At 42.6% G+C, this 21,071-nt stretch overlaps 2 protein-coding genes across 2 annotated transcripts; both read left to right on the plus strand.

The window, feature by feature from the left end:
• Nucleotides 1-1,144: 1,144 nt before the first annotated feature.
• On the plus strand, nt 1,145-11,967 carry LOC136504395 (cell division cycle 5-like protein). Its single transcript, XM_066499313.1, has 4 exons — nt 1,145-1,594; nt 4,762-6,486; nt 7,381-7,662; nt 10,021-11,967. Exons 1-4 carry the CDS (start codon nt 1,418-1,420, stop codon nt 10,789-10,791), a joined length of 2,955 nt encoding a protein of 984 aa, XP_066355410.1. The 5' UTR covers nt 1,145-1,417; the 3' UTR covers nt 10,792-11,967.
• Nucleotides 11,968-12,023: 56 nt separating this feature from the next.
• LOC136504396 (putative pumilio homolog 8, chloroplastic) lies at nt 12,024-14,826 on the plus strand. Its single transcript, XM_066499314.1, has 5 exons — nt 12,024-13,084; nt 13,195-13,357; nt 13,680-13,843; nt 13,972-14,230; nt 14,345-14,826. The coding sequence occupies exons 1-5, from the start codon at nt 12,093-12,095 to the stop codon at nt 14,450-14,452; spliced, it is 1,686 nt and encodes a 561-aa protein (XP_066355411.1). The 5' UTR covers nt 12,024-12,092; the 3' UTR covers nt 14,453-14,826.
• Nucleotides 14,827-21,071: the final 6,245 nt, after the last annotated feature.

Here is a 21,071-nt window from a genome sequence, read left to right on the forward strand (position 1 = left end):
CTCCATTACCATAATCTAACTTAATTGCATCTGCAAAACACACGTTAGTCATAGTAATCTTATATTATCATTAATCACCGAAACCCAACTAGGGGCCTAGATGCTTTCACAAGCAACATGGGTGGGACGAGTCATTCAAGCGGCGCAGAATCCGATTGGGTGAGGCGTGCGGAACGGAGCAGGCAAAGGGCGTGGGGAGCGGCGTCCGACGCGAGACCCGGGCCTCGCGCTAGACGTTCTGGCGCTATTCATTCCGTTAAAAAAAAACTAAGGGATGGAAATATACCTTTAAAGTAAATGTACAAGTTGCCAACATTGCACTGCATATTGAGGTTTTTATTTATGTGCCATTATAAAAGTTGATAATTACATACAAGCCACTAAAAAAGTTGAGTTCTCATAGGTGTCACTGCTCTGAACTCTTTTGTCCTTTATACCACTTCCGTCATATTTAACCCTAACGATGTCAAATCGTGGGTGCAAAAAGTCAAAAATACCCTCAGATCTGAATACGCAATTAATTTTTTTGAGCATGTTAATGACCTCCAATGAAAAAACTCAAAACTAGAAAGTTGTAGATCTCGACAATATCTACAATTTTTATAAAAAAAATTATCTTTCATTTAATTCCATACAAAAAAAATTGATTTGATATGATTAATATGTCTTAGAAAAATCATAATTTTTATACTGAATTAAATAAAAATAATTTTTATATAAATATTGTAGATCTCGATGAGATTTATAACTTTCTAGTTTTGAGTTTTTTCATTTAAGATCGTTAAGATGCTAAAAAAATTAATTACGTATTCAAACTTAAGGGTATTTTTGACTTTTTATGTCCGCAGTTTGACACCGTTAGTGCTAAATCTGACGGAAGTGGCGTGTAGGATAAAAGAGTTCAGAGCAGTGGCAACTGTGAGAACTTAAATTTTTTAATGACTTATAAGTAATTATTAACTTTTATAATGGCATATGGGTAAACCTCCTGCCTATTGCAACACCAAATCCTTAAGCCCAAACTTCCATTTCTCCTATTCGTCCAAATTTGACGACGCTTGAGCGTCAGAAGTCACAAGCTTTGCTGTTCACTGTTAAGAGTCACAAGCCTAGCGAACCGACGACTCTCGAACCCGAACTCCAATTCGCTCCCTATCTTTGCATACCCGCATTGTGTCTACCCTGTTCCTCTCCTCACCGCGCGAGTACGCCGCCGCCGCTCACCTCACCGAACCCTAAACCCCAGCCACCGTGCCCCCCGAGGTCCGCCGCTCCGGGAGAGACCCTAGGCGTCGCCGGAGGCCCCCGCTTCCGGGGCGCGCGGCGGAGGAACCCGGAAAGCGACTCCCCCTCCCCTCCCCTCACCGGGGGAGGGAGAAACTAGCAGAGGAGTCGAATCAGGTCAGAGGGGGGCAAGATGAGGATCATGATCAAGGGAGGCGTGTGGAAGAACACGGAGGATGAGATCCTCAAGGCGGCCGTGATGAAGTACGGCAAGAACCAGTGGGCGCGCATCTCGTCGCTGCTCGTCCGCAAGTCCGCCAAGCAGTGCAAGGCCCGCTGGTACGAGTGGCTCGACCCCTCCATCAAGAAGGTAACTGATTACTCGCCTGTCTCACGGATCTGTCTCTCCTCTCTCGGTAGACTAGCCTCTCCGGCCGGTCGCCGTTCTATTACTGATTTTTGCCGGTGTTTGGAGTGTCATTCTGCAAAGGATCTAGTGGTACAATTTCCGCTGTGAGATGTGAACTGCTCATTTGTGTGAAGTGAGATGCCAATCTAACGATTTTGTGCTATCTGAAACCTTATCTTCTCTACTATATGCACTTATGCAGTGTTCTAAAAATCATTAGCTGGGATTTGTTGGGATTGGCTGGGTTACCCTTCTGACAGCAATTATGTGCGGTAATTAGGTAGCACACTTTCCTTTAAAATGGGTCTAGCAGCCACATTTAGAACACTGTCTTTATGTTTTTCTGAATCCTGCTGCATTGGCAAGGCCACAATTCACAATGAGAGGGCAACTGTCACTGGATGGTGCCTGGTTCACCCAAATCAGTAGAGATGCGATTATTAAGTATACTGGAGTGGTGTTGTGATGACACAGTTTAGTTGTTTTAAATTAAACTTTTCAGCAGCCCAGCATGTTGTCTGCCGAGAAAGTAGAAAGCACCGAAGTGAATAAGTGATTTCCTTTCCTCTGAAATCTTGCATGCTTAATACCTGACTTAGTTCTTCGCAATTTAGTGTCATGATGATCCAAAGTAGCCAGTGGACTCTTCCTTTTATCTTGCTTTTCCCATATGGCTGACCAGGTCCCTCCCAGCCATTGTAACAATGATTCCTGCATGCTAAAAGAAAAAAGAGATGATTTTTGTATGCATTTATGCAATGGAACAACAACATGATTTATGTTCTATGAACCTTGATTAGTATGCTGGTTATGGATTGTGACAATCTCTATGATTGGATGACTAAGTGTTATCCTTTTGCAAGCATCTGAACTGGCGAACTTTAGAATAAGATAAAAGAACATCTGCTTTCATCTTGAACATCTTGAGCTTCAAGTTGGCGGTAATACAAAACATTGGCACCCTTACTTTAGTAGGTTATTGATTCTAATGCCTTTTGGAGCCAGATAGCAAATTGTGATCTTTTGGTTTTGTCTTGGTAAGCATCCATGTTTACATGCTGTGGATTCAGCATCAGCTTATAACATCTATTATTTCTACCAGCTAGACAACATACATTTCAACATAGATATTAACTAAATGAAAAGTTTTAGTCAATTAGTCTAGTGGCCACTATATGTAACTGGACTAAGCACCTGGATCATTTTTTTTCTTGCCAAAAGAGAAATTTTGCACTGTTTTATGTAAAATTTGATATTTTGGTTGTGAGAAATGTCTATAGCAGATGTAAACTACTAAAAGAAGGTTTGGTCCATTGGGTAGATACTTTATTTTATCTGAAATTATGCTGAAGGACTGCTTCTTTGAATTGGATTTGGTTATTCAAAGTGGTCCACTGTGTTGCGATCAGTGGCATACCACTTCTACAGTTAGGTTCTCAGTGACCAAATAGCTTTATCAGCAGAAGTGGTTCCGTGCTGACTACCTATTGTAATCTGTCTAAAATTTTGTCATACTGTGAAAATGCACCTATATAGTTTATTAAGTTTGAATTAATAAGCTAAATGGGCTGATTCAATGCTTAATTGGTAAAGTGAGTTCTAATTTACTTTCTCTAATCTTAATGTATTTAATTGCAAGAACAGGGTGAAATATGAATATTAATTAATGGACCATTGACATACTGTAGTTAATAAAGAGTCTACTTATCTTGTTTTGGAACTGGTTAGCTTCTGGAAATTTTTAGTGTTCATATATTTCTAGTTGTTGCTGTGCAAATGATTGGTTATTACTGGCTGCTGGCTTGCAGCTATTTTGCAAATGTCAGTTTTTAATTGACAAGTGTTCCTTGGTAACATAGAGCTATTAAACCTTTTCATGCTTTAATATTTATAAGATGAATGTCTGTAAGTTTATCAGTCAATATTTTTTTCTGGTATATGAAATCAATACAACCTATGTTAGCATTTTCATAATCATTAGCGGAGCCATAAGCTTTTAGGAGCCCGGGCAATTCTTATTATGCAAAAATATTTAGCTAGAAAATTATAGGGTTGAAGGGCGGGCCTAGTGCAAGCGGTAGAGTCTTACCGCCTGTGATCGGAAGGTCCCGGGTTCGAGTTGCGGTCTCCTCGCATTGCACAGGCGAGGGTAAGGCTTGCCACTGACACCCTTCCCCAGACCCTGCACAGAGCGGGAGCTCTCTGCACTGGGTACGCCCTTTTTAGAAAATTACAGGGTTCTACTTTGATATAATTTGTTTTCTTTTGAACGTCGGCGACGAGCCCAGCTGGCTGCCTGGGGTGGCCGGGCGGTGGCTCTGCCACTGTTCATCATTGTATTGATAATTTGATATAACTTGGAATGCTACTAGCAACTATGCTTCATATTTATAAGTAGTGCATTAATGACGTTTATAAGAAGTACTGTCCCTATATTTTTATCTCTTCCTATGACTATTCATGTTTTGCTACTAAAAATAGAAGACAAAGCCTTTCAGTTTTCTCTTACGATATTCTGTTATGTGTCCAGAAGATTGCTATATTTGATGCAGCTTTTGTTTTCTTGCTGTGTTGAGTGTTAATACTTAATACCTTTTCCATGTAACATGCTTTTACACTGTTTAGTATCTTTTTTAATAAAGAAAACACATATTTGGGTCCACATGTGAAAGAACTTCATGAATGTTGAAGACTGCTATAGAGTTGAAACCATTCCAATATTTGAATTCTGCAGACCAGGACCTATATCATTACCAAGATAAACGCCTTGTCTTCATTTATTGAAATGTGGACCCATGTTGCTAAAAGTATAACACACCCATTAATGTCTTTTTCTTAATAATAGGCTCTAAATCTAAATGAATGCGTGGTACACTAGTATTTGTAATTTGTAAATACGGTGTTGGATTACAGTAATCTAATTTTTAACTTTACTGAAGTTCTTGGAGTTCACATTGTCTGCATCGTATTGAAGTGAATGATTTCAATAACCCATAACCTTCAGAATAGTTCTTTCATTGGTCATGTGCTGTATTATGGCATAGGTCTGTCTTGTTTACTGATGTCTGTCATGAAGATGATTCTTTTATCATTCGCTCACTGTGCTAACTCATCTATGTTAATTTCAGACTGAGTGGACAAGGGAAGAGGATGAGAAGCTACTTCATCTTGCTAAACTCATGCCTACTCAGTGGAGGACAATTGCACCTATTGTAGGTCGAACACCATCTCAGTGTCTTGAACGTTATGAAAAATTGCTTGATGCTGCATGTGCAAAGGATGAAAACTATGAGGCCAATGATGACCCTAGGAAGCTGCGGCCTGGTGAGATTGACCCAAACCCTGAGTCAAAGCCTGCACGTCCTGATCCTGTTGAAATGGATGAAGATGAAAAAGAAATGCTTTCTGAGGCTAGGGCTCGTTTAGCTAACACTAGGGGTAAAAAGGCAAAACGGAAGGCAAGAGAGAAACAACTTGAAGAGGCAAGACGGCTTGCATCACTACAGAAAAGGAGAGAATTGAAGGCGGCTGGTATTGATACACGCCACAGAAAAAGAAAGAGAAAGGGAATTGACTACAATGCTGAGATCCCATTTGAAAAGAGACCACCTCCAGGTTTTTATGACACTGTTGGTGAAGACAGGCCACTTGAACATGTACAGTTTCCAACAACCATTGAGGAGCTTGAAGGGAAGAGAAGAGCAGATATAGAGGCACAGTTAAGAAAACAAGATATCGCCAGGAACAAGATCCTGCAGCGACAGGATGCCCCTGCTGCTATAATGCAAGCGAATAAACTAAATGACCCAGAAGCTGTCACAAAGAGGTCAAAGCTAATGCTGCCGCCTCCCCAAATTTCTGACCATGAGTTAGAGGAGATAGCAAAGATGGGCAATGCTGGTGATCCTGCTTTAGCTGATGAGCTTGGTGAAGGAAGTACTGCCACAAGAACTTTGCTTGCCAGCTATTCTCAGACTCCAAGGCTTGGTATGACACCATTGCGAACTCCGCAACGAACTCCAGCTGGGAAGGGTGATGCAATTATGATGGAGGCAGAAAATCTTGCACGTCTTAGAGAATCACAAACACCTCTATTAGGAGGTGACAACCCAGAGCTTCATCCATCAGATTTCTCTGGTGTTACACCACGTAAGAAGGAGATACAGACACCGAATCCAATGGCAACACCTTTGGCAAGCCCTGGACCTGGTATTACTCCAAGGATTGGTATGACACCATCTAGAGAGGGGCACAGCTTTGGTTTAACACCAAGAGGAACTCCTTTTCGTGATGAACTGCGCATAAATGAAGAGGTGGAAATGCAGGACAGCACTAAACTTGAGCTTCGTAGGCAAGCTGAACTGAAAAAAAGCCTGCGATCTGGTTTTGCTTCTATTCCACAGCCAAGGAATGAGTACCAGATAGTCATGCCACCTATTACAGAGGATGAGACAGAAGAAGCTGAAGAGAAAATTGAAGAGGACATGTCAGACAGACTGGCACGAGAAAGGGCTGAGGAACAGGCTAGGCAGGACGCATTGCTCAGAAAGAGATCCAAAGTGTTGCAGAGGAGTCTGCCTAGGCCACCTGCTGCTTCAGTAGAAATTATCCGGCAGTCTCTTATTAGAATTGGAGAAAGCAGAAGCAGAAGCACCTTTGTGCCTCCTACATCACTTGAACAAGCTGATGAACTAATAAATGAGGAGCTCCTTAGGCTTCTTGAGCATGATAATGCAAAATATCCTCTTGATGAAAAAACTCAAAAAGAGAAAAAGAAAGGGAGCAAGCGTCAGCAAAATGGGGGAGCTCTTGTCCCTGAAATTGATGATTTTGATGAAGATGAACTAAAAGAGGTGCTATTCTTTTTCTCTGCCCTCCTATATTGGCATTTGACTATTCATGATGAACTCTTATCTCCTCTTTCCTTATAATTTTGCCATTATTTTTTAGACCCACAACATGTACAGTTTCACGGTGCTATCATATTAGGTGGACAAACAGTAACTTGAGAACCTATGTACATGTATCTCATTGACACCATAATGTTCGTTATTTGCATTACTTAATTACCAATCACATTGAGTTACTTGAACCGAGGTCAAGTAGCATGCACAATGAATTATGAAAACATGCTTTTTAAGTTCTCATTTTGATTTAATAGCAAATGCATAGATTTATGTGAGTAATATCCTGTAAGGCAGAGGACGTACTTAACATAAATTATAAGAAATTTCAGGTACACAAAATTTTAGCATATTCTTTAAGAGTTAAGATAAATTATAAGAAATTTCAGGTACACAATATTTGAGCATATTCTTTAAGAGTTACGACATTTATTTTACAATTAGAATCTTCTCTTCGAGTGCAGATGATTAGAATTGTCATATGCAAGTGATGTGTGAATTAGAACTGTCATTTTTATGGCATTCAACTTTGGACACTAGAATACTCTATATGCGCTGCAATATTGTCAGCTATAGCTTGAGCTTTGCATTCTAGTTTTCATGAAATTGATACAACATACATACTTGTATTTGTGTTGAAATTCATGCCAATAACACTAAATTGGACATTTCAATGGATAAAAGAATACAGAGATCACAATACTTAATCTACAAGCATGGTAGTTATCAAACCATTTATAGTGCATAAGTTTGTATGCTCCTTCATTTTGATTGTTCTCTTATTCTATGGGATGATGGAATAAGTTGTTTAAATGGGCTTAGTTTTATTTTTTAAATTGACAGGCTAGTTCTATGGTTGAAGAGGAGATTCAATATCTTCGAGTGGCCATGGGTCATGAAAATGAATCTTTTGAGGACTTTGTGAAAGCACATGATGCATGCCAAGAGGACCTTATGTTTTTTCCTACCAACAATAGCTATGGTTTAGCTAGTGTTGCTGGAAATGCTGATAAGATTTCTGCTTTGCAAAATGAGTTTGAAACTGTGAAGAAGCGAATGGATGATGAAGCTAAGAAGGCTTCTCGGCTTGAGCAGAAGATTAAGCTTCTGACACAAGGATATCAGGTAAACTTGGCATGTACATCTGCAATCAAGATCATCTATATTTAAGTAATATGTCATATAGCATGGCTTCTTTTGAGTTCTCTTTATTTGGTTTACTGGAAATTTTTAAGTGCTTTGCGTGCCGTACCATCCCAGACTGTGGAGCATATTTTAAGCAAGTGGTGCCACAAAATATTCAAATGATAACGAGTCTCAGACCATCAATATCTGCAGCTTATAGAAAGCTCAATACGACAGTACACAATACACTGAAATTTGCCATTTTTAGCAACTGTGTTGGATCCCTAATATTCGCTATTGCTTCCATAGACCCTAGGACATCACTTAAAACAATGAAATGACTGGATGCGGTAGTGCTTTGTTGCCCACTGGATTGGCGCCGTAGATAAGTGATACATGGCAGCTGTTGTGGGGGAGGACATGTGATAGGCCGGTATTCTAGTAGTACATAAATACACAAACTTCTACAGAGATAGGCTCCAATAGGCAACAGTAGGTTTGTGCCACCATGATGCCTTCCAAACAGTGCGAAAATAATCTTTTGCCTTAGACGTACCATAGCTAGAACATCGCAAATGATGTATGCAAGTTAGAATCAAGAGATATTAAATTTTAACCCCTGTTCACATCATAAGCATTTATCTCTTTAAAAAACCACTCAATCAGTCAAATCCACTATTGTTGGACATTAGCCATTTACCAAGGCAACATCAGGTGGCATTGCTGAAAGCACACTTTGTCCTTATACTGAAACAAAGAACAATGTTTACCTTCAAATACTGAACTAAGAACTTAATGCTTAGAAGCCTTAGATTTCTAGGATCAACAGATATAACTGCAGGTACATAGTCGTCGAACCCAACATAACATTTGGTGACTGTTTCTTACGAGTACGAACAGTGCATAATTCATAACACATATCAGCAGCTGCAGTAAATGAATAATCAAAATTTTTATGGTCGATGTATTTTTTTAGCTAGGTAGAGAAGGTGAGATGCAACCAGTTAATGCTTCCACCACCAGTAAACACGAATCATTTAAAATGCATATACCAGAATCAACCATCACAATGGATTTCTTTGGCACTTCCTCACATCAGCTTCCCCATACATGCTTCGGCGGATGTTTTCCACCTTCAACGGCCTCTTGAGCACAAGAATCTTCATATGGCTTTCCTTGAGCCTTCTCAGGCGACAAACGGACCTCTGCCACGCTCCTGTCTGAATCGGCCAAGTCAACTCCTGATGTGGAGAAAGGGAAGGGAAATTGGGAAGGAGTGTGAGAGAGATGGACAAGGTAAAAGGAAGCAAGATCAGTGGGCTCACCAAATCTTGCTTCTACCGCTGTGCTCGAGAAACCCAGCCCCGCTCGCCACCACCTGCGGAGAGCACGTATGGAGGCCAGATGCCCAGATCCAACAGCACAGACACCAGACTTGCCAGTGGCAGTCTCTCGGTGAACCAAGATCTCGGTGGCATGATGAAGAGCGCTGCCCCACTTCAAGTTGCTCGTGCTGCTGGTCATCATCACTTGCATAGTTGTGGTGCTCAAAGGGCTTGCGTCTTCAGCAAGCGGTGACATAGCTGCAGCGTACTGCACTGGTGATGGTATCAGGGCTGCAGCGGCACGGCTGTGTGAGCGGATGGCTGAGCCTCCCCTGAGCTTCGCGCGACCTGCGAACCGTAGATCTGGAATGACGCCCGCGCTCGAGCGAAGGCAGCACCGGGAGACGCGTGAAGCAAGGGGCGGCGGCGGGGAGAACCGGAGAAGAGAAGGATTGCTGGATTGGAGAGATGAACAGCGAATGTGGGGAGCGAGGGTTGCCTAGGGGGTCCTCTACAAAATGGCCAGCAGGGATTTTATGCAAAATTAATGGAGATCATGAATTTTCTCTTCTTCATGTAGAAATAAAATTTAGTTCAAGGGGTTAACTGAAAAACATATGAACATGTACACTATGGGTTGGCTGGATAGGACCGCGGGTTGAATTAATAAAATATGGAGGGCTTTTGTGCAAAACAGCTGAAGCCATGCGTCTGTACGCGAAGCCCGTGAAACGCTCTCGTGGAGGCAAACCAGAGTAGGTTTTAAGGAACCTGATGTATTCTTCTCTTTCATCTGCCCCATTTTTTTGAATTGTAATCAAATACTGGACCCTGTTGAAGCCAGCCTGAATAATTGAATATGATAGATACTGGACTGCTACAAACTAGTATTATTAGGTCTTGCTTTTTGCCTGACTAAATTTACTCCCTTATTCATTGAAACAAAATTGTTGACCATACAGATTACATCTTGTCTCACTGCATATCCTATTCAAGTGCATGTTTTGCTAACATGCTGTTTGCTTTTTATTAGGTACGGGCTGGAAAACTGTGGTCACAGGTCCAAGATACATTCAAGCAGATGGACACTGCTGCAACAGAACTCGAATGCTTCCAAGAGCTGCAGAAACAGGAACATCTTGCTGCTTCGTATCGAATCCTAAATCTGACTGAAGAAGTGAATAAACAGAAAGCACTAGAAAGGACCCTCCAGAACCGCTATGGTGAGCTGGTTTCTGGTTTCCAGAGGATCCAAGAACAGCTCGAGGAGCACAAGAAGCAACTCAAGGTACAGGAGGCAATAGAAGCCGAAAATCGTGCTCAGGAAGAGGAAGTTGCGGCACCGAATCATGCTGCTGAGGAAGAGGATGAAAGTAAGCCTCTCAGCTCTGAAGAGAAGTCACAGCAGACAAATAGAGCTACTGATGACGAGGCTGCAGGAAACAAGGGAACCACCGAGAATCAGATGGATGTGGACAGCGGGAATGTCGACGGTGGATTCGTAGGGCCTCCTATCCCACCAGCACCAGACACTGAAGGGGATAATGATGAAGTATCAGTTCAAGAGAACACTTCTAACACCCAGAGTAGTGAGTGTGCCTCCACGAATGATGGGGCTGACAAGATCGATCAAGCCAAGTTTGGTCAGGATAAAGCAGATGACATTATGGCTGCTGATGCTGGCCCTCAGGAAGAGGGCAAGGATGAACTTGCACCTGTTGGCGCCAGCATAAGTGAAGAAAACACCACTGTATCTTTGGATCAAGCTGTCTCAAAGGAGGATGAAGGCAGGGCTCCTGAATGAAATATTGTTTGATGACTAATTGACTATACCTCCAGCAGCAGCAGCAGCAGCAGTCTACTTAACAGTGTCAAATTCATATAGTATGCCTCTCGAAAAGGGGACACCAAATTTGTTTTCTTTAGCCGCTTGATGCACCCCCCTTATTCTCCAACGTGTTTTCAGTCCTAGCTCAAGCTGTGTTTCCTTTGGAGATTCGAATTTTATCTTGATGTTGATTTTCAATTCTGGCTGTTACAAACCTGCTATGTTAAATTTTCTGTCAACATTTCCACCTCGACGAGAGAAGAAAAACATGCAAATATCTAAAGTAACATTGCACGTGTCATGAGGCCATCCTTACAAGATCTGATTTCAACTGATAACTTGATGTGATGCTCACGACCACACTGCCTAGTGTACACAACTTGTGTACGAAAAAGTGCAGGAGCCCTGGTCCATGCCCAAGCATGAGGTTCAGGCATACTAGCGTCCGGATAACCTCAGGTTCTTGGTCGCGTCGCGTCCAAATGCCTGCCCATCCTTTGGACCCAACCTGCATCCCAATCACAACAACAAATATCTCCTCTCCTTCCTGAAACTGAGTAGGCAGGCACCCGGCCAAGAAATATCCTATCCAAGAGATATTTTTAGCTACTGCAAAAGGTGCAGACATGTGTCGCTGACAGCAGGGCCAAAAGCGCACCGGGTGGATCCAAGTCATGTCTTCTTCTCAAAGTATCAGCAGGGCACATTTGGGCAACACTGGACCACAGGAATGGTCAGTGTGAAGGAGTGGGCCACATCGTTGTGCAACCGTTACCCTCAAAATAGATTGCTCTGAATGGGTAAACTGGCAGATAGATATTCAGTGTCTTAGGTCTTTACAATATGTGTATGTATGTATAAAAGGAGTGGCCTCCTTGACAGGTTTAATTTTTGAGAGTGAACATATATCAGGGCACACTAGCTTCGGTTACAAATCCCCTGTTTTGCTTGAGACTGATTTTGTTCAGTTCAAACGCATGGTAGTCCTATCTTCATCTGAATATCTCAAAGAAGATGGACAGATATATCATGGAAAGGACTTGAGAACTATAAAAGGGATCCGATTATAAACACGACACACACTGACATTTTTTTCAAGTATATTTCACACATATTTTTCTTTCACGGAAAGCTCAACCGGAACATGGTTGGGCAGAGCAATGGCCAAATAAAGAAAATGAGACTCGGTAAGAAGACCCTGAACAGTAGGCACTCTCCTCACCTCAGTCACTACTTTCCCGCGCTATCCATATATAAACCCCTCCTTCCTCCTCTGCATGCCTCAACAACCCGTCTCCAAGAAACCACCTCCCCTCTCTCCAATCCCAATCCAAATCCAACCAATAGAACCCAATCCGATCAGTCCCCACGCAATTTCATTCCCATCTGAGTTTTATCTCTTTTTTTTTTCCGATAATAAAGATCCGACCGGAGTCTGGCAGCTAATTCACCCGGCGGGATTGGAGATGAAGGTCGACAGGGAAATGGAGATTCTGCTCAACGAGATCCCCCTCCTCCACCACGGTGGCCTCCTCGGTGGCAGCGAGGCCGCCGGCGCGGACGCCGACGCCGACTTCTCTTTCCTCATCCACGAACTCGCCGCGATGGGCGTCGTCGACGGCGATGACGAGCCGCCGGCGCCGGGCGCTGCCAACGGCGGCTTCGGCTTTGGCTTCTCCGGCATGATTTACTCCAAGAAAGGCGGCGAGAATCTGGTCACCCTGCACCCGTTCTCCATGGCCAGCCACTGCGCGCACATGCCCTCTCTGTTTGATCCCGTCACCTTCGACGCCGCCGCTGCCGCTGCCATCGACGGCTGGGACATCCGGTGCTCCCCGCCGCCTTCTGTTTCTGTGCCGCCGCCACCCGCCACGCCGAGGGCCCGGTGCAAGAACGTGAGGAGGACGAACGGCGGCTACGGCGCGGTGACGACGACGAGCCCCAAGAAGTGCGGAGCCGCGGCGGCGGCGGCCAACAACAAGTCGCACGGCGAGAGCCTGGCCGGCCTGCGCGGGGTCATGTCCCACATCGCGCGCGACCAGCACGGGTGCCGGCTGCTGCAGCAGAGGCTCGACGACGGCAAGCGCGAGGTCGACCATATCTTCGCCGGCGTGTCGCGTCACGCCGCGCAGCTGATGGTGGACCCGTTCGGGAACTACCTGATGCAGAAGCTGCTCGCCGTCTGCGACGCCGGGCAGAGGATGGCGCTCGTGCTCACCCTCACCGCTGACGCCTTCGTACTCGTCAGGATATCCCTCAACGTCCATGGGTATAACTTTCAATTCACTCCCTGATTTTTTTCTTGTTAATAATGTACCTTTTTTTTTGTTGCTCTTGTTGATCTGTGGTTTTGGTTGAATCCGGTGATGGGCGTTTCAGGACACGGGCAGTGCAGAAGCTGATTGAGAGCCTCAGGACAAGGGAAGAGATTAGTCTTGTCATCGATGCTCTGCGTCCCGGGTTCTTGGAGCTCATCAAGGATCCCAATGGCAATCATGTCGTGCAAAAGTGTTTGCAGTCGTTTGAAGCCGACGATAACAAGGTATGTATGTGTGTGCATCTGGAATTTCTTATGCCGCCATTTGCTCTGAAGTTTAGAGATACTTTCTGTTCCAGTGGTTACATCTTCTGTAGATGAGTTCTTTGTTACAAGATTTAGACGAAACATTTCGATTCAGAAAAGCGAGGATGGGTAATGAAGGCAGATATAAGTAATTCTGCAACTGTATTATGCCATTGACAGACATTCTTTTGATACTGATTGATGACAGATTTGTCTTGGACCGCTTTCACATGTCTGAATTTTGTGGCTTCACTTTTTGTTTATTAAGATCAGATATTAACTGACAAATTACAATCTTCAGGCGATCTTTGATGCTGCTGCACTCCACTGTCTCGATATTGGGATGCAGTGCCACGGTTGCTGTGTCCTACAGCGGTGCATTGCACGATCGCGTGGTGAGCACAGGGACAAGCTGGTTGCTGCCATTGCTTGCAATGGATTTAAACTTGCCCAAGATGCATATGGGTAATAGTCTGTCCAAAAGTCTTCAAGATCCGTCATTGCATTTTCATACTTGCATCTCTGGACCCAACTTGCAACATTTCTATGTACTTTTATCAGTTTTATTTAAGCCTTGTGCGCTATGGTTTCAGGAACTATGTTGTCCAGTATGTAATAGACTTGAAGATTCCAAATGCAAATTCAAGTCTTGCACAACAGTTTGAAGGCAAGTATATCCATCTGTCCATGCAGAAGTTCAGTAGCAATGTGGTTGAGAGATGCCTGAAAGTCTTCAAGGAGGTTGACAAGGCCAAGATCATACTAGAAATCCTCGCCACGCCACACTTGGAGCAATTGCTTCAGCACCCCTATGCAAACTATGTCATCTACTCTGCTCTCCAGAATTCCAAGGTAAACCTGATGAAAAGGATCTCATCCTTAGAATTTTTATAGTAACTAGTAATTTGTTGAAATTTATTACTGTGATTCCTTCGAGGAAATTTATTACTGTGATGGGAATTTCAGGGTTCACTTCATTCTGCACTGACAAATGCAATCCGACCTCATGTGGAACTACTTAGGACCAGTCCATACTGCAAGAGGATATACTCTCGAGCTTTGCTGAAGAAATGATGAATTGATGACAGGTTTTCAGCTTGTAACAAGAACGATTGCTCTCTTGTGCTATTTTTTTTTCAGTTTCAAAAGGCATAAAGATGATCACCAAATAGATCTTTATAAATTAGTATTCTTTGGTTATGTACTTCTACCTGTACCTGTAATTGATGCACGGCGCCTGGTGCTGCATAATCATCTGGGACGGAATAAGTTCAATCGAAAGTATTCTACAAACTATTTCATATATATGTAATGTTTTACGTTGTTGATGCATGCAAAGATATTGCTGTTGTTACCTATTGATGCAGTTCATCATTAATTCCATTGCAACTGGGGATGGAAATGAGAAAATGACACCCAACAAGACAGAAATTGTGTTGCAACTTGGTGTCATCCCATTTTGGGCAAGAACAAAAAGAACTACACGAAGGGCATGCCAATAACTTCGTTGTCTGAAATAACAACAGAAGCACTTAACTTTTCTTAAGATTCATAACATCCAATTATTTATAGCAGTAAAGCAACCTACAGGAAATCACTCAGATTTTATCGATGCCTCAATCATTTAAAATTGTTGCAAAGGAACTGTTGCTAGAACAATAGCAAACGGAGTAGGAACAAGAATGAAAAAAAGGACGTACCCAGTGCAGAGAGCTCCCTCTCTGTGCGGGGTCTGGGGAAGGGTGTCAGTGACAAGCCTTACCCTCGCCTGCGCAATACGAGGAGACCGCGACTTAAACCCGGGACCTTCCGGTCACCGGCGGTAAGATTCTATCGTTTACACCAGGCCTGCCCTTCTAATAGGAACGCCCTTCTAATAGGAACAGGAATGAAACGAAGTGAATTTCCTGAAGACCAGATTTAACAAGTCACAAAAAGGAGACTAGCACATAGGAAATAAAATATTCATTTTTTAGGAAACAGGAAATAAAATATTCATATTAACCCAATAACGAAAAATAAGGGGAGAAGTATACGTCCGGCACTGGAGAAGGAAGTATTTTTTTATGTACTGCTCATCCTGCATTGATTTGTTCTAGTATGTCATTGAATTATAGTAAAATACTACGATTTGTTCCAGTGCGGAGCTCGAGCAGAAGCTAGCGCAACCAAGTGGTTTCAGAGACGCCACTGGCCACAGTGCGATACTCGACTTCAAAACTGGAGTGGGACACTGTCGCCTGGCGCTTGGAGCACAGATGAGGTTGTCGCCAAGGAACATTGCATAGCTTGATGTGGACTTGCCTGTATTTGGATAACCTATAACCTGCCCAATCAGCATCAGAGTAGACCACCACCTTGGACAGAGAGGAGGGACGAAGAACCAGTCCCAAGTTGAGGGTGCCCGTGATGTACTGAAGGATGTGCTTTAGAGCAGCTAGATGAGGTTCCCACGGATCGTGCATGTGGAGGCAAACCTGCTAAATAACATAGGAGATATCTAGCCGAGTGAAGGTCAGGTACTGTAAGCCACTGGTCAGGTTGCGGAAGTCACTGGGATCCTGAGTAGGAGTGCCGGCATCAGCGGACACCTTCAGCTTAGTGTCCACCAGACTGCTACAAGGCTTGCAGACAGCAACAGTCCACCCTCACTGTTGTCAGAAATGTTGAACCTGTCCATAGCATGCGCTTGATCAAGGCGAGAAGCTCGACATTACCAATGGTTTTTTTGATAATCATGATTCAAACAACTCTTTTTATTTGGGAGTTGGGACACTAACAATTTTTTGGATACAACTAAAGTAATTCTTTAGCAACTGATGATAAAAATACCTAACACAAGTCATGTTGTTGAAGCATATATTTTCTTCTTGTGTTTCCTTTGTGGGAAAAAAATTGTGGTTGAAATAGGCCATTATTGCGAATGTGGTGTTAAATCCAAAGGCAAAGTAAAAGAAGAAAGAAAGGTTAATTTACAAAGCACCTCCGGTCAAGTGCGAATGTGGTGTTAAATCCAACTACGGTCTAGTCCCTTCGGAACTTGAAATAGGCCATTATTGCGACCATATGGTTGACTATAATGAGGTTGGTTATTTTGTGGTAACCATGAAATCGTATTTTGTTTCTTTTGCTAAGACATATATGATATAATTTTTTGTTTGAACAGAGCACTAGGAAATGTAGGTGAGAATGTTATGATGGTCAAGCTAAGTTCTTGGATGAACTGAAGGGGAAGCAAATAATTGCACAGAAGAGGGGATATGGACCTGACTACGTAAACCTATTCGTTAAATATCATAAAGACAAGATGCGTGAGTTTGCTAGACAGCGCGGTATTTGTAACCCGATCAATGTTGGGCTTGACAAATGAGGATTAGAGAGACGGATGACGTTAGAGGAGGAGAGGGCAAGGAAGGAGGCAAGGGAGGAGACAAGAGTACAGATGCAGGTCTTGAACGAGCATGTTGTTGCATTATGTGTCAGTGAGTGTTTGAAAGCCTTTTTTCGTTGCCTGATTTTAAATGTAATATAATCGCGTTGCTAACTGATTGCATTTTATACATGAAGGGATTGGATGCAGCGAGAAACATGCTGTAGAGGTGGCTCGTGCAAGCTACGAGGAAAAGAAGTTAGATGAGCACAGAAAGCGAGCTGATCGCATCGTTGAATCACCGATTGTATTATCTAATGAGGGGGACGAGAATGAGGACAACACTGCCAGACTCAGCGAGCTCATCGCTCTAGCAGAGGCGGGCTTGCATGCGGAGGAGACTGAGGACGACACTGGTAGACTGAGTGAAAGGTCCTTGTGTGGTTTTAGTAATTGAGTGACAACCTAGGTGGACTAATTGTGTTTATATGAGATACACAGGTGATTAGTCCACAGGTACATGTATGTGAGCAACATATGCCATGAAGGTGAAAATGGCTTGGAGATGTTGCAAAGCTCACACATGTGATGATAAAGGAGCTTACTGCACATGAGATATGCCATTGAGTCATGTGATCAAGGTGGAGAAGATCAAGACGTGACTTGGCTTGATGGACCGGTTGCAAGCGTAAAGAGCAAGTCGGAGGCTTTGGAGCGATGGACCGCGTGGCAGTGAAGCTTGAGCAAGACTTGGTATCGATGGACGATGGCAACGGTGAAGAGCAAGTGAAGTCAAGATCAATGAACCAATATGATCACGTGATGATATGAAGTGGATCATATCATTGTTGATCGTGTTGGTGCATGTGTTGCATCAACATAGGAGGAGATGGAATGGAATGCGCAAGACAAAGGTATAATCTAGGACATTTCATTTCACCGGTCATAGGTGTGTAGAGAAGTTCATGACCGGGTTTAGGATAGATGGCCATACTATCAAGAGGGGCAAACTTGTTTGCATATCGGTCATCTAGTGCCACTAGAGTGATCTAACTTTGCATCGTCGCTAGGATCGAGTGGCGTGGCAAGTTAAGTGGCTAACACCCTTGAAGATGTTTATGAAAATATGCTAACACATGTGCACATGGTGATACACTTGGTGGTTGGCACATTTGAGCAAGGGTGAAGAAGATAGAGTTGAAAACGAGTTAGTCGCGCTGGTTACAGAGTGACCGGACGTGTCCGGTGTGAATCAGAAAACACGGTGTTCGGCTGTACAGTTGATCGGACGCTGGCTGTGTCCGGTCTGGTGTGACCGGACGCGTCCGGTCGTCGGTGGGTGCTTACTGTACTCGACCGAACGCTGAGCCTCAGCGTCCGGTCAGTTCCTAACAGACGCGTCCGGTCGGCCCTGGAGGCTTACTAGACTCGATCGGACGCAACGGGTGCTTTCTTGATAAATCAAACAAGTGGTTCCATACTAGAAGATTCTTTCAAGTGATATCACATCTACACATGGTATCAATCAATCAAGTCATTTCAAGTGAGTATCAAGAATGATTCTTAGAAAGAAGTCACTTCTCCTTAGTGTAGGGGCTTGCCACCTATGTGTAGGTGAACCAAGTGTGGTACTTGGAAGACTAACATGGAAGTGGTAATCCGAGGAACATTTGAGATGCTTAGTTGAAGCAATCAAAAGGGTTGATCAAGAAAAGCAAGCAACACCCAATAGAGAGCTAGTCATAATATTTCAAGTGGTATTCTCAAATTGATGCTCTCATGCAAGCAAAGATCAAAAGATAAAGCAAGCCAACCACAATAAGAAAGTGCACTTGATCATAAGTGGTATTCATTTCATATGGGTGAAGAATGGAATTCAACATGGTATCTATTGGTCTTTATCAAACTTATAATTGGACTTCACATTGCTATTGGAGTAATGAATTGGAATCTATGTGACTATCCTCTACTCCAACATAGCAAAGGTATCATTATAATGTGCATGATCATTTCATCCCTTACTAGTATGCGATTAGTGCATATAGTACATACTTCATAGGATCATGCATAACAAATGAAATGCTTAAATTCATAGCTTACCACTATTGTTTGAATGATTACTTGATCTAGTGGTTAGTACATGAATTTGTTCATGAGCTAGTGAACCCAAGTACTTGATTTAATTTGGATTGCCAATAAGTGACAAGTACAACATTACCAAGATAACCCTTGCAAGAGGTGTGAAGAAGCTTATCATTGGTTCAAACCGGACTTGGAAGCTTAGGTAAATCAAATTTAGTTCAAGTCAATCATAGAAGCTCATGATAGTGATAAGAGTATAAGCACAAGACAACAATACAAATGGATATTTAGTTTGTATGTTTCAAATGGTATCTAGACTCAAGTATTTCATCAAGATTTCATAAGTGATGTCTAGATCAACTCACAAGTAATATCCTATAAGTGGTACTCATGAAGATAGCAAATGTTTAAGAAATAGTTCTTTATTGATAAATCAAACAAGTGGTTCCATACTAGAAGATTCTTTCAAGTGATATCACATCTACACATGGTATTAATCATGCAAAATGATGGTTCCACAAGTGATCCTCAACTTTAAGTGATCATCAAATGAAGGATGCATCCCTCACCTACAAGAGCTCAAGTGTATCAAATGGATGACCCATGCTATCACATAGGGGGAGATATACCATAAATTGGTATCAAGAAAAGATTCTATGTATGGTATCTCAAGAAGCTCTATACAAGATTCAAGTGATACGACTTTCAATTGGTATCAAATTGGTATCTATAAGTGGGGTCATTCCAACAATCAACTGATGTCCATAAAAAATACAAGACTCAAGCCTCCACCATCTACCCCAAAATATATACCCTTGCATCAATGAGAAACACACCTTTTATGGAAATTGATGACAAAGGAGGAGAGAGTGTACAAAGATATGAAAGCTTATATAAGGGGGAGAGATAAATTGTGTAAGGGGAGAGATAAGATATGAAAGCTTAAGAGGTTGGACATGAATATGGACAAAGAGGGAGCAACATTGAAGAAAATAGATGGATCAAAATTTCTTGGACAAGAGAAGCACACAAGTAGGGGGAGCAAGCTCATGAACTTTGATTGATTGCATTTGATATGTGCATATTCATGTGCTTGCTTGCATTGCATAAGTTTTTAAATTCAATATGCATGCGTGTGTGGTGTATGCTAGTTGTAGAACTTGAATGATGATTTGATAACTAGCATGCATAGGATGATAGCTAGACACTTGGTATGCTTTTCAAGTAATGCTAGTACCTTGCTTTTAATGTTGATCTCACAAGGTATCTAGTGCTTTTATTTCCAAGTGATATCTAGCTAACCATGGTGCTAAGGATGAACTTATAGGTGCAACTCCGATTGGTATACGCTTCAAAGGTTTATTCTATACACCTTAGCATCATTTTATAGTAATTACTCTCCCACAATTTTAATCTATGCATATGTGTGACCTTCAAATCAAACACTCTAGCACATATGTAGGGGGAGCTAATACTACCATTTTGGGTTTGTGGTACTTATCCAAAATCATTTTCACATGGTAAAATTGCTTGGGCAAGCAACATGAATCCAAAAGAGCTTAATTTCTATATCTTTGTAGAGTTGCCATCAATTACCAAAAAGGGGGAGATTGAAAGGTCCTTGTATGGTTTTGGTAATTGAGTGACAACCTAGGTGGACTAATTGTGTTTATGTGAGATACATAGGTGATTAGTCCACAGGTACATGTGTGTGAGCAACATATGCCATGAAGGTAAAAATGGCTTGGAGATGTTGCAAAGCTCACACATGTGATGATAAAAGAGCTTATTGCACATGAGACATGACATTGAGTCATGTGATCAAGGTGGAGAAGATCAAGACATGACTTGGCTTGATGGACCGGTTGCAAGCGTGAAGGGTAAGTCAGAGGCTTTGGAGCGATGGACCGCGTGGCGGTGAAGCTTGAGCAAGACTTGGCGCCGATGGATGATGGCAACGGTGAAGAGGAAGTGAAGTCAAGATCGATGAACCAATATGATCACATGATGATATGAAGTGGATCATATCATTGTTGATCGTATTGGTGCATGTGTTGCATCGACATAGGAGGAGATGGAATAGAATGCGCAAGGCAAAGGTATAACCTAGGGCATTTCATTTCACCGGTCATAGGTGTGTAGAGAAGTTCATGACCGGGTTTAGGATAGATAGCCGTACTATCAAGAGGGGCAAACTTGTTTGCATATCGGTCATCTAGTGCCACTCGAGTGATCTAACTT

The sequence above is a fragment of the Miscanthus floridulus genome, chromosome 14 (genome assembly GCF_019320115.1).
Source record: "Miscanthus floridulus cultivar M001 chromosome 14, ASM1932011v1, whole genome shotgun sequence".
Lineage (NCBI taxonomy): Eukaryota > Viridiplantae > Streptophyta > Magnoliopsida > Poales > Poaceae > Miscanthus > Miscanthus floridulus.

What these genes read in the sequence shown, in the direction of transcription:
- LOC136504395 (XM_066499313.1), top strand. Translation starts at nt 1,418, where the DNA reads ATGAGGATCATGATCAAGGGAGGCGTGTGGAAGAACACGGAGGATGAG. An exon ending in TCGACCCCTCCATCAAGAAG is followed by an intron (nt 1,595 to 4,761) that starts GTAACTGATTAC and finishes TGTTAATTTCAG; the next exon opens with ACTGAGTGGACAAGGGAAGA. An exon ending in TTCTGACACAAGGATATCAG is followed by an intron (nt 7,663 to 10,020) that starts GTAAACTTGGCA and finishes GCTTTTTATTAG; the next exon opens with GTACGGGCTGGAAAACTGTG.
- LOC136504396 (XM_066499314.1), top strand. Translation starts at nt 12,093, where the DNA reads ATGCCTCAACAACCCGTCTCCAAGAAACCACCTCCCCTCTCTCCAATC. An exon ending in ATATCCCTCAACGTCCATGG is followed by an intron (nt 13,085 to 13,194) that starts GTATAACTTTCA and finishes TGGGCGTTTCAG; the next exon opens with GACACGGGCAGTGCAGAAGC. An exon ending in TTGAAGCCGACGATAACAAG is followed by an intron (nt 13,358 to 13,679) that starts GTATGTATGTGT and finishes TACAATCTTCAG; the next exon opens with GCGATCTTTGATGCTGCTGC.